Here is a 15,022-nt window from a genome sequence, read left to right on the forward strand (position 1 = left end):
CCATTTCTGTCTGTCCACACTATCACAACCATCCTCTCCCCCAGACTACTGCCAACCCAGCCTGGGGCCTCTGTTGGCCTCCACCATACAGGTTAAATGGTTTTCCTAAAACATCTGACCTTCTCTCCCTGTCTGAAAATCTTTCAGTGGGCTCCCCACTGCCCTGGGGGCCAAAGCGCAGCTCCCACAAGGCCCTCTGTGCACGTGGGCCGGACTCTGAACTCATCTCTTGCCGCTCAGCCTATAGGCCCCCAAGGCGCAGGACTTCCTCACACCTGCGGGCCTGGGCTCAGGACTCAAACAAAGCCAAAGAAGCGATTCTTGTTGGGAGAAGGCTTTCCTGCGGACCGCGCTGTCTCCTCTGGCCCCCCTGAGCCTCACTTCACGCCCACTCGTTACTGACACTGTCTGGCAGTCTATCCCCCGTGTGGCTGGGGGCGCCTGAAGGAAGTACTATAATTGCAACGGGTCTGTGTGGGTCACTGCTACGTCAGGGAGAGGAGACTGGCAAGGTAGCCCCAGGGAGGCAGAAGGGGAGCCAAGAGTCAGTCCTAGAAGCCAATGGGTGAGTGTGCAGGGTGTTCCGCTGCGTCAGCGAGGCCCGAACCGCCCTCGGGAGGAGGAGCCTGGGCTCCGGAGCCGCGCAAGCGGCCCTCGTTCCCACCAAGGGGCACTGACCACTCTGCGCCCGCAGGCCTGGCGGGAGTCGCAGGGCTAGGGCTCACCCGGCTACCCTCCCAGGCGAGCTTCCTCTCTGGGCTTCTGCATCCGAGCGGAAAGGGCGGGGACGCCCGCCAAGCCGTGAAGCGAGTGGACTGGAGTCCTCGGCGCCGCAGCAGAGCCGGCAGTCTTCCTGCGCAGGCGCTCTGCTCAGGCTGGGAGGGGCGGGGCCTGGACGGGTCGGGGGGTGGAGTCAGCTCCTGGGCCCGCCTCCACCAGCTCCCGAGAGCTGCCGAGTGCTGGGCACCCGGGCTATTCTAGGGGCTTCAGGTGAGCAGGGGGAACAGAGGGGTCAGGAGACCTCCCTCGAGGTGGGGCCGTCGGTCTGACCGCGGGTCCATCTGTCCTGCCGTCTGCCAACAGCCGCCTCCGCGGAGAATGGGAGAACAAAGGGAGGGGGCGGTTCTGGGGCCCCTGAGGGAATCCAGGGTCCCAGGGCCCCCGCCTTGCCCGCTGACACTTTCGGTTTCTCCCCGAGTCAGACGCGCCGCCCTAGAGACCCTGGGCCGGCGCTGGGCGCAGCTGCCGCTCTGCGTTTGCCTGTCCATCTTTGTGTCTGTCTTTGTGTCTGTCTGGCTGTCTCCGAGCTTGCCTCCACTTCTAGAACTAAGCCTCCGGGACACCGACATCCCGCGAACCCTCGCCCCTCTCCCATGGCAGGTAAGTGGGCGCAAGGCCGAGGGTCTCCGTTATCCGCCCCCCGCCACGGACCTGGGAACCCGGTGTCGGACGCATCCTCCGGGAATGTGCTCGGACTGGCTGTGTGGGGCCCCTCCCTTCCTCCCGAGAAGCCGCCGCCCTGCTCCCCCGCCCCATCTTTCTCATTCTCTTCCCACCACATTTTCCCCGCAGCCTCGTGGCCCATGGGCCAAGGGGTAAAGAGATGAGGTCGGGGGCCCCTTCTAACCTACTCCTGTCCCCTCACAGGCTACTTGCCCCCCAAAGGCTACGCCCCTTCGCCCCCACCTCCCTACCCTGTGACCGCTGGGTACCCGGAGCCGACGCTGCATCCTGGGCCCGGGCCGGGGCAGGCACCAATGCCCGCCCACGTGCCTACCCCTGCACCCGGCTTTGCTCTCTTCCCCTCACCCGGCCCTGGGGCCCCGGGACCAGCTGCCCCCTTTTTGCCACTGCCAGGGGTGCCTTTTGGCCTCGAATTCCTGGCGCAGGTGAGTGAGAGGGAAGGAGGGAGGGAGGGAGGAGTGACAGGGAGGGGACCCAGGCGACTAGGCCGGCCAGCTGATGTCTGCGCGTTCCCCTACTCTCTTTCCAGATTGATCAGATCTTGATTCACCAGAAGGCTGAGCGGGTGGAAAGTGAGTGGAAGGAGGAGTATGTTGGGCCTCGTGACGGGGGCAAATAGTGGGCTCTTGGGCAGGCGCTGGTGTCCGAGCCTCAGTGTGTCACCCCTTGGCAGCGCTCCTGGGCTGGGAGACCTGTAACCGCTACGAACTGCGCTCTGGAGCCGGACAGCCCCTGGGTCAGGCGGCGGAGGAGAGCAACTGCTGTGCGCGGCTATGCTGTGGCGCCCGCCGGCCCCTGCGTGTACGCCTGGTGGACCCCGGGGACAGAGAGGTGCTGCGCCTGCTCCGCCCCCTCCACTGTGGCTGCAGCTGCTGTCCCTGTGGCCTCCAGGAGGTGGGTGGGGAAGGATGGGGCCAGGGAGAAACTTGGGTAGGGGGCAGGCCGATGACCGGGGCACGACCGGGATGAGGCATGAGATGAGGCGTGCCTCCTGTGGGAGTTGGGCGCAGGTGGGATGGGAGGTGAGAGGGATGACAGGTGGTCTAGTGAAGGGGATGGGAGGTCTTGTGAGGGGAGACAGGTGATAAAGCTAGACCGGTGAGCACTTGGGCCAGGGTGCCTGGCTGGGCAGTGATCCTGTCTGCCGCCCACTCCAGATGGAAGTACAGGCTCCACCAGGCACCACCATTGGCCATGTTCTACAGACCTGGCATCCCTTCCTCCCCAAGTTCTCCATCCAAGACGCTGACCGCCAGACCGTCCTGCGAGTGGTGGGGCCCTGCTGGACCTGTGGCTGTGGCACAGACACCAACTTTGAGGTATCAGGAATAAGGGGAGATTCCTGGGACATTCAGAAACCAAGATGATCCGTGTGGCAGGATGGCCAACAGGACGGTCAAGAGCTCATCAGTCCAAATCCACTGTGATGCCTACCACATTTCCAGTTTTCCTCTATTCAGAAATAGGATGGCCCATGGTCTTATAAAAATATGGCAAAGAGGGTTTCACCTTAAGGGCCAATGCTGATTGTGACCTGCAGCCCTGTGTTGAGGCAGAAAAAAAATCTAAGGTCAGGCTGGATTTAGGGTGAAGGATGCTTACTGAGTGTACCATGGGCTGGGCCCGCATGGCCGCTGTATGAGCCCAAGCCCTGGAGCAAGCACTAATTTAACTTGTTAACATCCTGTGGCTTGCCCTGCCAACCGATAAGTCCAGACGTCCACCCACCCACCCCCAGCCTGGAATCCTTCTTACCATGCATTTCAATCACCAACCTGGAGCCTGGAGAACCCAAGTGATGACCATTTCAAAGTAAGGCCTGGGAAACACCTTACTTTCTAGAAGACAAAGGCACTTGAATATCTGTGTAGATAAGGGAGAAACAACAGGTATATCCCAGTAGACTTTCCAAGGCTTCTGATGATGTACCTTATCTTAGGTTACTTTTAAAAACTGAGTCACCTTGGTAGCTGGGGGAAGGTTCTGTGATGGGAACTGGTTGGGAAAGAGGTAACTGGGTAAACTCTGGTTGGGAATATGTAGATCGTGGGGTTCTCATCGGGCCAGTCTTCCTTTTACGTAATTATGAATGGTCCATATTTGGGGCTGCACTCTTGGGACCGCAGGGCTGACTGGGAGAGGCCCTACCCACCCTGGGACTGGTCTGCAGGAAATGCCCCAGGGCTGTAGGACCATGGGGGAAGGAGATGGGAAGGACATCGCTCTAGTTCTAGTCACTAGAGAACGAGCATAGGAAAAAGTCCAGGAAGTCACGGTGAATTACCATCCACATTGGCAGGGCCTGTTGCTGCTGGGCCCAGGGAGGCCAGTGGAAATCCTGGTCCTCAGAGGCCACTTTCTGCTGTCCCCTCCCCCCACTAGATGGGCTTGGATCCACCCTGGATGAGGCCTGCATGCCATGCTAAACAGATCCCTCCCTACCTTGCAGATGCGAGGACCACAGGCACCCCTTTGGGCCTTCTAGCAGCCTGGTCAGCTGGTAGAGTGCAGCCAGGCATTTAGCAGCCTCCCTTGCCCGCTTGGCCAGGCTACTCTGTGCAGGGCACAAACTGCACAAACCGTGGGCGGCAGGGACTTTGGTAACCAAAACAAACCTAGTGACTGGCCATCCCCTAAGGAGATTAGACTGTATTGTGCTTCTGTTTCTCCCAGCACTGATGTCTAGTAGTCACATGTGGCCTTTCAAGAACAACAGATCTGAGTCTGCAACCTGATTTTTGCTGTGTACTCACAGTGTGACCTCGGGTGCCTCAGTTTCCCCAGATGTCACATGGAAACCCAAGGCTTTGGGAGGACTCGCTAGGTGTAGAGCCTGCACAGTTCGTATGTGGTGACTGTGGGAGTGAGACTGGATGCCGATGAGATCAGGCACATCTTCCCCATGCGGGTCCTTCCTCCCTCCCTCTTTCCTTCTCTCCTGCCAGGTGAAGACTCCAGATGAATCCCGCAGTGTGGGCCGCATCAGCAAGCAGTGGGGTGGGCTGCTCCGAGAAGCCCTCACCGATGCAGATGACTTCGGCCTGCAGTTCCCACTGGACCTGGACGTGAGGGTGAAGGCTGTGCTGCTGGGAGCCACATTCCTCATTGTGAGTCGGGGCCCCCGCCCCGCCTCCCCACTGCCCTTTTACTCTCACTCTGAGGCTTTGAGCACTTCTTGGTCTCCTGCTAGGAGAGGGTTAGGGACAGACTCTATGGGGGCTTGTGGTTCCAGACCTGGGTTGTGATAGCTGAGCCAGGCTGGCCCAGCCAGATCTCCTGCTGACCGTGCCCTTCCCTCAGGACTACATGTTCTTCGAGAAGCGAGGAGGCGCTGGGCCCTCTGCCATCACCAGTTAGAGGCCACCTCGGGGTGAGGAGACCATCATCTCAACCAGAATTCAAGATGGTCACCCGCCCTGGCCCCTCCTCAGAGGCAGCCCCTTTCCCTCCGTGTGCACTGCAGGGGAGAGACAGGGCTGCCTGAGAGGCTGGAGGCTTGGTGCCCCATGCCTCCCCTGCTCCCCTGGCCTGCTTCACCTGTAGCCCCTACGGAAGGGTATGTACGAGAGCCCTTCCCCTGCTACTTCCCACCACTGCCTCCAGCAGACCCTCAGCACACGGGCGTATCGGCTTTCCAACTTTCCCTGCCGACTTCCTCCCAACCCCCTCCAGGGTCTCTGCTCCAGATGAGGCCTTAGAACGCAGGGTTTTATGACAGGGCTGGGGTGGGGAAGGTCAAGCAGCACCGAAGCCGGCAGACCCGGTCACCCTCTCCCCGCATCAGCTTGGCCAATTAGTTCAGCCTCAGATGATGGCACTCTGAGGGGGATCCCTACCTCCCCCGCCCCGATAGCTATAGGGCCAGGGCCCCAAAGCCGACTTCCTCTCCCTCAGCTGGTGCTTGCTTCAACTTCCTGTGCCTTACCACCCCTTCCTACCCCTTCCTTAGGAAGGAGGCTGCATCTTTGTATGTTATATTCATATAAACTTTGTAACTTTTTGGACATTGGAAGATGTATGTAATGGGAGAGGGCAGGAGAAAGAGTTGGGTGTGGGAAGAAACAAAGGGAACTATGACAGCTTGGATGGGCGGTGGCTGGCCCATCTCATAATCCACGCTGCCAGGATCAAGTGTCCTCGAGTCCAAGAGAGCCACTTTCATCACCCATGATGGCCCCAGACCAAGCCGAGGCAATTTGGTCCATATGCCCCAAGTCTCCAGGATGGCTGCTCCCACAGAGCCCAGGGTGGTAGCTGATGGCAGCTCAGGATGGTTGTTCCCGTGGCCCAGAATGGCCTCTTGCTCATTTTCTGTGGCGACAGAAGCTTCCCACGGGTGTGATGTGTCGCTGCTCTGTTCCTGCAAGTCCTCCTTTGTTGGGAACATGGTGGGCAGAGTGCACTGGATCCTCCTACGGCCAAGGGAGCTCACGCCCTCAGAGACCAACGGGCAGGGTGAGGAGACACTCACCAGGGCCCGATCCCGGGCTCCTCCGGTACCTGCCCATGGCAGGCTCTCCCCAGGTGGGAACACACTCTGTCAGGACCTTGTTCCGGTTCTGCTTGGTCCCACGTGACCAGGCCCTTGGTCCATCTGGTGTCTGTGCCCAAAGGAATAGAGCTCAGGGCCGGGCCAGGACGTAGCGACTGGCGGCTGAGAGGTCCCACTGGTAACGCTCCAGGACACGCCGGCAGTCCACTCTGGACCAGCTGCTGAGGTAGAAGAGCTGGTCCACCTGTGGGGACGAGAGGAAGGACAGCTGGCGGCCAGAGGGCCAGGCTGGGAGGGGCAGGGATCTGAGAGAACGGTGTGGCTGTACCTTGAGGTTCCGGATGGCAGAAACCACGTCACCCCCGGTGGCTCTTAGAGCCTCCTGGCACTCCTGGTGGGTGACTCCATGCACGCTCAGCTCCACCTGCCGGGGACAAAGCCTCACTTAGGCCCTTCGCCAGCCTGTAGCCCCTTTTGGACACCAGGACACTTCAGGGAGCCCTCACCTTCATAATCCTCCTCTGCAACTCGGGGTCAGGCAAGGGTCCCCCAGAGGGGACAGTGGCCTTGCTGGCTCCAGGCGCTCCCACAGGGTGACTGTGTAGGGGTTCTCTTTTGGGCCAGGGAGGCCGCTCCCTGGGAGGCTGGCTGGGCTGGGAAGAGGAGCTGGTGGCTACGGGGGAGCGGGGGGGCACACCTGGGGTTCCCTGGGGCACAGCAGCTCTGGCATGTCGAAGTTCGGGGGAGCTCGACCCACCTCCTGTGGGGCGGGGGCCCAGGGACAGAACCGACTCCAGACTCTTGGAAATGCCTACACATTTGAGAAAAAACAACTTGAGAGGAAGCCCAGCTGCCTTCTTCCCATTCTCTGGCTATATGTGCTGTCCTCGGGGTGGTCTTCGTGTCGGGGGGGACAAGAAACCAGGTGTGCAGGATGGACGCCCAGGCCAAAGCAGCTGAGGGTCCAAAGAACTGCCAGGGGCTGCAATGGGGAGACGCTGTCTAAAGTACAGCCAGGATGTCAGCAAGCAGAATGGGGGCCAGGAAATCACAGGTGGGGAAATCATATCTGCAAAGGCAGGGCTTCAGAGCAGGGGGCATCACCGGAGGCTTATCCTTGACGTCCTCGGAGACCCTGGAAGCCCTGTCCCCACCGCCATGCCCACCTTTCGTCCTCTGCAGGGCCACATTCCTTCTCTGGCCCCGAGCTGGAGGGGGATTCCGAAGCTTTACTTTCACTCTGTCCCTGTTGGAGAGTGTTCCAGTTCATTCTCCACACCCCCCAGCCCTACCCCATATAGCAGTGCCCTCTCCCAAAGAATCTCGGGCTTCCAGGCAGGCCGAGACCTGAGTGGAAGCTCCAGTGGGAAGGCAAGTCCAGCCTCCCCTCCAGCTTTACCCCACCCTCCTCCCCAGGTTCCCCTTCCAGAGAAGTTGCTGGACTTGGTTGGTTCCCCCAGTTCAGCTCTGCCCCCCACTCTTTCAGGTCCTCACCCATCTATGTTTCCCTGGTGTCGCTCTCCCCGGGCAGGGGAGCCTCTGAGGGCTGGACGGGTGGCTGGTGAGTCTACCAGCGTCACTGCCGAGGCTGGGAAGTTGCCCACTTTGAATGTGCGACCATTCTGGCCCTTCCAGGTTGTGGAGTCGGGGCTGTGGGAAGAGGCTCTGGTGAAGGGGATGGGAGCCAGGGGAGAGTGAGGGCTGGGCTCCAGCCCACATTCAGCTCACAAGCTGTGCGCCATGGAGCTGCATCTGCCCGGAGGAAGGGAAGCTTTTTTCTCTCTAAAACAAAAGGGCTCTATGGGCCAGCGGTGGCCCCAGCAGGGATGCCAGGACTGTGGTGGAGCTCTCAGGGCCCAGTGGGGAGAGGAGGAGATGAGGCAGAGGACTGGGGTTCAAGCAGCTGGGGAGAAGCTGAGCTGGGACCAGGGCCAGGAGAGTGGGGAGCGAGTCCTCCCCCTGGGGATGGGCGGGAGGCACGAGGCCCTCACCTGCCCTCGATGACAGTGATGGGGTCACCAGGCTCCATCCTCAGGGCACCGGGCTCTGTGACATCCCTCACACAACGTCCCTCAGGAGGCCAGGCCTATAGAGACAGGAGGAGAGGGTGGCTGGGCTTGTGGCCTGAGTCAGAAGGGTTATATGGGAGCAGACTGGAGACCGTTCGTGCACCCAGCAAGCAAACCCATACCAGGTATGTCCTCTGTCCTGGCCCCAGGGTGGGACTGTCCCTGTCCCTCAGCTGTAATCCAATGGAGGAGGCAGACCTGGATCCCATGCCAAGCTGGACACAGCCCAGGGGTCAGGGAGCAACAAAGGGGGACCCTGCCTCTACCTAGGGGACCAAGGGGAGAGTCACCCTGCACACTGCTTTTACTCCACACCCAGGCCCATCAGATCTGCCTCCCAAACACCTCCGGGAATTTTCCACTTCTCCATAGCACCACTGCCTCGACCCTCATCCAGACCTCTTCATCTTACTTCTGCTTCACAGCCATTGTGGCCTACTGGTTTTCCTACCTTCAGTACCATCCTTCTAATCCATTCTTGCACCAAACCAGAGTGACATAACCTGTAAATGTAGGAGTTATAACTCCCCTGCTCACAACCCTTCCATGGCCCCCAGGTGCCCTCAGAGTTAAGGACTAAACTCCTTTAATAGTAGAGTATACAGTGATTTAGGGCACAGCTCTGAAGTCATACTGACTGATTCAAATCTCCAGTCCTCCACTTCCTGTGTGACTTTTTTTTTTTTTTTTTTTTTTTTTTTTTTTTTGCTGTACGCGGGCCTCTCACTGTTGTGGCCTCTCCCGTTGCGGAGCACAGGCTCCGGACGCGCAGGCTCAGCGGCCATGGCTCACGGGCCCAGCCGCTCCGCGGCATATGGGATCCTCCCAGACCGGGGCACGAACCCGTATCCCCTGCATCGGCAGGCGGACTCTCAACCACTGCGCCACCAGGGAGGCCCCTGTGTGACTTTTGGCAAATCACTTAAACTGTCAGTGCCTTAACTGCCCCCTCTCTAAAATCGAGCTGGGTTGTTGTGAGGATTAAATGAGTGAACGTGTATAAGGATACACGTAAGGCACTTAGTACAGTACCTTACACAGATCGAGTGCTCTAGGTGTTAGCGCTGGTTATTTACCGTGTCTCACAAGTCCCTCCTCGGTGCACCCCTAAGATGCCTCTGCCACCTCAGTCACCGCACTTCCCCCCCCCCCCCCCGCTGAACCTTTCCTCTGCCTGTCAAACACCCACTACATCCTACTGCTCTGGGCTCTGGGCTTCCCTCTCTCCGCCCCAGCCCCCGGCCCTTCAGCCTGCATCCACTCGACCCCAGCTGTCTCCCTGGGGCTCTGAGCACCCTGCAGGCGAGGACTGGATCTGCTTTGTTCAGAGCCAGGTCCCAGACCCCAGCCCGGGAACCAGTATACGTTAGTCTTGTGCATGGAACCCTGGGAGAGGGAACGGAGGGAAAAGAGACTGTTTCTGGGGAGGCAGGAGTTCCCACCTCTTGGAGCAGCCCTTCTAGGTAGGAAAAGGTGGGCCGGTCAGCAGGGTGGGGGGCCCAGCAGCGCAAGGCGAGCGCGTAGAGGGCCCTGGAGCAGAGCGGAGGCCTACGCAGGCGGGCTCGGTCCTCCTCCAGCCGCTGCAGGATGAGGTACGGCGGGACCCCGGCCCAGGGCTCCTCGCCCCCAGAGAACATCTCCCACAGCGTCACCCCAAACATCCACACGTCCGAGGCGGAAGAGAAGGCCCCGTGGCGCAGGCTCTCCGGTGCACACCTGCGGAAGGGGAGCTGAAGGGGGCTGGATGCGTGCCAGGTGTGTGCCCCGGAGCGCCCACCTGCCACTGTGCACGCCCCTTTAGTGCGCCCGCCGTGGTGCTCAGAAGTCCTCCTTTCCTGGCCCTTCCAGACCCAACGACGACTCCTCCTCCAGTCCACGCCTCCCTCAGAGGACCAGCCCCTCCGCACCCCCTCAGCTCCTGCCCTTCAGATCCCTCCCCTCCGCCCGGCCCCTCACCAGGCGTAGGGGATGCGGCGGGGTCCGCCCATGACGTAGTGGCCCCCGGCGCCGCCCAGAGGCCGCACCAGCCCGAAGTCAGCCACCTTGATTGTGCGCGGTGAAGCCAGCAGCAAGTTGCGCGTAGCGAGGTCTCGGTGCACCAGCCCGCGGGCCCCCAGGTACGCCATGGCCCCCGCCACCTGCCGCAGGAAGAGGCAGAGCAAGGCCACGGGCAGCGGGGGCGTGGGGGCCGGGGCGGTCAGGCGTGCGTGCAGGGAGCCCAGGGGCGCCAGCTCCATCACCTGCGGGAGCACAGCCGTGCAAGCGGTGGTCCGGCCCCACGAGACCCTGACGCTCACCCTCCTGTCGCACATCGGCCCCCGGGACTGTCCCGGGAGCCGGCATCTGGGTCTGCTCACCATCTGCAGAGGCTGGCCCAGTACGAGGCCGTGCAGACACAGCAAGTGTGGGTGTTCCAAGTTCATCATGATGGATACCTCTCGCAGGAAGTCCCCTAGCTCAGTGCCCTCGGAGCCTTCAGGACCCACCCGGAGGGACTTGACAGCCACTGGGACCTGGGGGTGGGGGGAAGCACCATCAGGCAACGTAGGGAACAGTTAAGCCAAGGCCAGAGCAGAGAGGCACACAGAACAGAGGGAGAAGCTGGCCCAGGTACCCAGAATGAAGTAGGCTCCCTGGAGACTCACAGCCTTGCCACTGGGCAGTGTCCACAGCCCTCGGTGCACCACACCAAAGCAGCCGGAGCCCAGAAGCTCCCCTCTGCACACAGCCCGGTCTGGGATCAGACACTTGAGTCCCCCATCTGGCTCAGGGAGGGATGGAAGGTTGTCTGAGGGTGGGGTGGTCTCCTTCTGCCCTGGGGCAAAGCCCCCAAGGATCTGAAACAGTGGTGGAAATCATGTGTGTGGAACCCTGCATACATCCTTCTCTGCCACTCAGCCCACCCCCTGCCGGGGCCTGAGCTGGACCCTTAAGCCTCTCACCGCCACCCCAAAACACACACCTTGTAGACCCAGTTCTTAGACTTGAGCCCCGAACGGTGCCTCTTCAGAGCTTCAGCCAGTCTACGCTGGGCTGGGGGAGGCCAGAATCAGAGGGATGGGGTAATGGGGGAGGCGGGGAGCAGGATGCAAGGGATTTACAGGCAAGCAGGGGGCTGGTGGGTGTGGTGTGGGGGGACAGTAGCAACTAACAGGCTGCGGAAGGAGACAGCAGAGCCTTGGGGCAGGTGACCCTCACCAGGCCGGCCCATGCCAACGCCGTCCAGATCCTCAGGTCTCACAAAGTCGAAGTGCTCTGGCCGAGTAACATTAAGCTCCTCAAGGATGGGTCGGTAAAACTGGGCCAGCTGGATGTCCTGGAGCAGCCGATGCAGCCACAGGGAGCCCGCCTCGGGGAGCATGTCTGGAGGAGGAACCCCTGTGGTGCCCTGTCCCCCAGACACATGGCCCAGGGTGGGCACCTGAGACACTCAGGAACCAGAGACATGGTTGCCTGCTCCATCCTCAACCCCTCAGAAATACTCAGGTACAGAGGGAGGGACGTCAGAACCAACCAGGATTCCTGCCCCTCACACACACAAACCCCAGGAAGAATGTTCTCCTCACACCTAAGATTTCACCACTGCACAGACTTCAGGTGTGTGGCCCTGCTCACTTTGAGCTATTATGGCACACTGCCCATACCCCTAGGCCACCCAGATTCACCACCTTTTAGACCTGAGATGCACCCTTGTACACACCCACTCAGGTACACCTGAGACATTCTGACCCACCACATACACTCCAGAGATGCCCAGATACACTAACCACACCATACCTGAGATACGCAGGTACAACACACACACACACACCCCTATAGATGTGATGCAAAAGACACTTGAGACACCCAGATACATGTCCTCTCAAAGCCGAGGCATTCCAGTATACGCTGCCGTAGAACACCAGGCTTCCTGCCAGGTACCCCTCACGCACACCTCCTTGAGACATGTTGAGTTCACTGCCTCCAAGATACACCGCCTCATGTCTGAGACACCCAGGTCCACACAAACACACACAACACACAAGACATCAAGCTACGGTGTCCACACGTACCTACGTTACGTGGGCAGACTGCCTCCTCTGCCCAGAGACGCCCAGGGTCACTGCCTCTTCTGCACCTGAGGCAGCAACATTTGAAATCAAATCGGGCATTTGTGATGGGTGGTTAAGCTCAGGTACTGCTCAGAGCCACCCAGTCTGCCAGGTGCACAGTCCCTTCCACACCCACCTGAGCTCAGCTCCAGGTACAGAGCCTGGCCGGCACACCTGAGTCACTCGCTCTAACCTGGCTCCAGGGCAACTCCACCAATCTTTATTGAATAAGGCTCTAGGTGCTCTGGGTGCCGGCTGCCTGCACACACACCTGGCCCCCTCCCTCCCCCTAATCAGTGAAGCCCGGAAGAAGCGGAGGACCCCAGACGGGGTCCAGATGGACACTCGGAGGTGGCGAGGAATCGAGCACGAGCAGGGGCGGGGAAAGCGAAAGCCCAGGACGCTGGGAGACCAGCACCAGTAGCCAGGTGAGAAGGGGAAAACACGAGATAGGGGACAGGAGAAGACGCGCCCGCGGAAGGTAAGGACTGGGGAGGGGAGGCTCAGCACCCGCGGACGCGCTCCCAAGCGACCGCCGCCCCGCCAGCCCGCTCGCCGGCGCCCCTGCCTCCCCGGACCCTCACCTGGCGAAGGCGGAAGCGGCAGCTGGGGAGCCTCCCAGGCTGCCGGGACTAAATCCCGGGGAGGGCGGGACGGAGGCCGCGGGGGGCGGGGCCTGGCGGCTTGGCCCGGGTCGTCGGGTGGACTAGGTGAGGGCACCTGTTGGCCGGTCCTCCGCCAGGCCAGATCCTGAGAAGCCTCCCTTCCCCTGTCCTTTGCTCGCCTCCTTCCCACCCTCTCTCCACCTTCCCACCCCCTTTCCAGACTTCTCCAAAGAACTTCTCACCCCTCCCTGGACTTCCTCCTCGGTATCCCGTCCCCGTCTCCCCTACCTCCTCTTACCAAATCCTCCACCTCTCTCAAGCAGAGCCCCACCCCTTAAATGAATACGCACCTAGTAGAGATATCCCGCCCAGGCCCCGGGAATATAAGGCTAAACAGAACATAGTCGCAGTCCCCTAGTAGGGGAGAGGGCTTCCTGGCACTCTGATGGAGGAAGCCGGCCTGGTGCAGCGGGCTTGGGAAGGGCGCCACGGCGGAGGTGTTGATGGTGGTGCACGAAGTCAGCTCCCAGCCCGGACAGAGTCTAAGACTGAAGCCATTGGCCTTTTCCCAGCTCTGAAAGTCCTTTTCCCAGTCTAATGTGCTGCCCCTGAAAAGGACCATTTGGGGAGCTCCCCAGGGTGGAATCTGTGGGGATTCTTGTGGCGGGGGGGGGGGGGGGGCTGGGGAGTGGAGACAGCTTCTGAGTGGCTCCTCAGCCCCATCCCGGCTTGGTACCTGGTCTTGGTGATCAAGGGCAGCACTCCATGCCTCAGGGCATGCATTCCCATCACTGGCACTTCCTGGCCTCATTCTGGTATAAGCCCCTCCCCCCATGTCACCACTGCTGACCCCAGGGCCCTGTATGGTGCTACTTGGCCTGTGGGGCAGGGACACAGTCTGGCTCAAAGAAGGCTCTGAGGAGAAGGATGCTCTCTCCTTTTCCTTCAGGGGTCCCAGGGAGGAAGCCACCAGCCTTAGGGCATCTGGCCTGTCTCCTTCTGTCTCAAGGAAGGATGTGTAAGCATAGCAGCTGCTGTCCCCAGAGTCCCTTGGGAGGAAAAGCCCACCTCATCTTGGTAAATACATGGGAAAATCCAGCCTTAATGGGAAAAAAATCATAGTTCACAGTTCTACTTCTGTGGTTTTCTTGCCAATTATCTTGCCCTCCAACCAGGCCAGATGACAGATGTGATTGTACCCTCCACATCTGTCATCTCTGATATACTGTGGACTAGCTCCACACAGTAGGGGCTGGATCTGTCTTGTTCCTCCTAAGGTACCTGGGACAGTGTAGGCATATAATAGGTGCAAGGCATATTGGTTATGAAGAAGACTGCTCAATCTAATTGTTACTCCTTTGTTCGTGATCTGTCTTTTCTCCCTGCTTTTAAGATATCATTGGTGTTTCATAGTTATATTACAAAGAGTCTAAGTATGGATCCCTTTCTATTTATTCTATTGTATTTCCTTTGTTTATGAATTCATATCTTTCACCAGTTTTGGAAAACTATCAGCCAGTATCTCTCCAGATATTCTTTTTCCTCCTTTCCTTGTGTTCTCTCCTTTGAGGACTCTGATTAGAAGTATGCTAGGCCTTTTCACTGTCCTCCAAATCTTTTTTTTTTTGTCCCTCAAATCTTTTAACCCCTCTTCTGTGTTTTCCATTCTTTGTGTCTCTGTAATGCAATCCAGGTCATCTCTTCAACTCTCTTCCAGTTCACCAATTCTCTCTTTGATTATGTCTGATGTGCTGTTTAATCCATACACTGAGGGGTTTTTGTTAGTTATAGTTATATAAACATTCCTAAATTTTCTATACTGACAGTACTTTACTGAGGTATAACATATTCAGTAACATGCACAGATTTAACTGTACGGTTCAATGCATTTCAACACATATACATATCCATTAATGCAGATAAAGACCCAAAACATTTCTTTCTTTTTTTGGTAAATATTTATTTATTTATTTATTTATTTATTTGGCTGCACCGGGTCTTAGTTGCAGCACACAGGATCTTCGTTGCGGCATGCAGGATCTTTTATTTAGCTGCGGCATGTGGGCTTTTTTAGTTGCAGCATGCAAACTCTTAGTTGTGGCATGTGGGATTTAGTTCCCTGACCAGGGACCAAACCCAAGCCCCCTGCATTGGGAGTGGGGAGTCTTTTTTTTTTTTTTTTTGCGGTACGCGGGCCTCTCACTGTTGTGGCCTCTCCCGTTGCAGAGCACAGGCTCTGGACGCGCAGGCTCAGCGGCCATGGCTCATGGGCCTAGCCGCTCTGCAGCATGTGGGATCTTC

General features: G+C 58.9%; 2 protein-coding genes across 10 annotated transcripts; one reads left to right on the forward strand and one right to left on the reverse strand.

Moving 5' to 3' along the window:
* Positions 1–650: 650 nt before the first annotated feature.
* PLSCR3 (phospholipid scramblase 3) lies at positions 651–5,468 on the forward strand. 2 transcript variants are annotated; one of them, XM_082604805.1, is made up of 8 exons: positions 651–990; positions 1,203–1,380; positions 1,648–1,889; positions 1,994–2,036; positions 2,138–2,358; positions 2,694–2,783; positions 4,410–4,571; positions 4,765–5,468. In XM_082604805.1, exons 2-8 carry the CDS (start codon positions 1,374–1,376, stop codon positions 4,819–4,821), a joined length of 822 nt encoding a protein of 273 aa, XP_082460931.1. In that variant the 5' UTR covers positions 651–990; positions 1,203–1,373; the 3' UTR covers positions 4,822–5,468. The 2 variants fall into 2 exon arrangements, with proteins under 2 accessions (XP_082460931.1, XP_082460930.1); XM_082604804.1 differs by having other exon boundaries at positions 655–990; positions 2,622–2,783.
* Positions 5,423–11,457, reverse strand: TNK1 (tyrosine kinase non receptor 1). Of its 8 annotated transcripts, XM_082604798.1 has the most exons (12): positions 11,224–11,457; positions 10,988–11,058; positions 10,671–10,862; positions 10,383–10,538; positions 9,982–10,265; positions 9,468–9,741; positions 7,948–8,042; positions 7,451–7,606; positions 7,123–7,202; positions 6,463–6,767; positions 6,285–6,380; positions 5,423–6,200 (listed from the first exon to the last, which is right to left on the reverse strand). In XM_082604798.1, the coding sequence occupies exons 1-12, from the start codon at positions 11,384–11,386 to the stop codon at positions 6,087–6,089; spliced, it is 1,986 nt and encodes a 661-aa protein (XP_082460924.1). In that variant the 5' UTR covers positions 11,387–11,457; the 3' UTR covers positions 5,423–6,086. The 8 variants fall into 8 exon arrangements, with proteins under 8 accessions (XP_082460924.1, XP_082460926.1, XP_082460922.1 ...); XM_082604800.1 differs by having other exon boundaries at positions 5,423–6,380; positions 9,982–10,163; XM_082604796.1 differs by having other exon boundaries at positions 5,423–6,380.
* Between the last annotated feature and the right edge of the window lie 3,565 nt (positions 11,458–15,022).

Source organism: Mesoplodon mirus, assembly GCF_964341445.2.
Source record: "Mesoplodon mirus genome assembly, chromosome: 18".
Lineage (NCBI taxonomy): Eukaryota > Metazoa > Chordata > Mammalia > Artiodactyla > Ziphiidae > Mesoplodon > Mesoplodon mirus.

Coding starts and splice junctions, on each gene's coding strand:
- PLSCR3 (XM_082604804.1), top strand. Junction 2,037..2,137: donor GAAGGCTGAGCGGGTGGAAA/GTGAGTGGAAGG, acceptor ACCCCTTGGCAG/CGCTCCTGGGCTGGGAGACC. Junction 2,784..4,409: donor GCACAGACACCAACTTTGAG/GTATCAGGAATA, acceptor CTCTCCTGCCAG/GTGAAGACTCCAGATGAATC.
- TNK1 (XM_082604794.1), bottom strand. CDS start 11,386: ATGCTCCCCGAGGCGGGCTCCCTGTGGCTGCATCGGCTGCTCCAGGAC. Junction 11,059..11,223: donor CGTTGGCATGGGCCGGCCTG/GTGAGGGTCACC, acceptor GGCCTCCCCCAG/CCCAGCGTAGACTGGCTGAA. Junction 10,863..10,987: donor CTAAGAACTGGGTCTACAAG/GTGTGTGTTTTG, acceptor CCACTGTTTCAG/ATCCTTGGGGGCTTTGCCCC.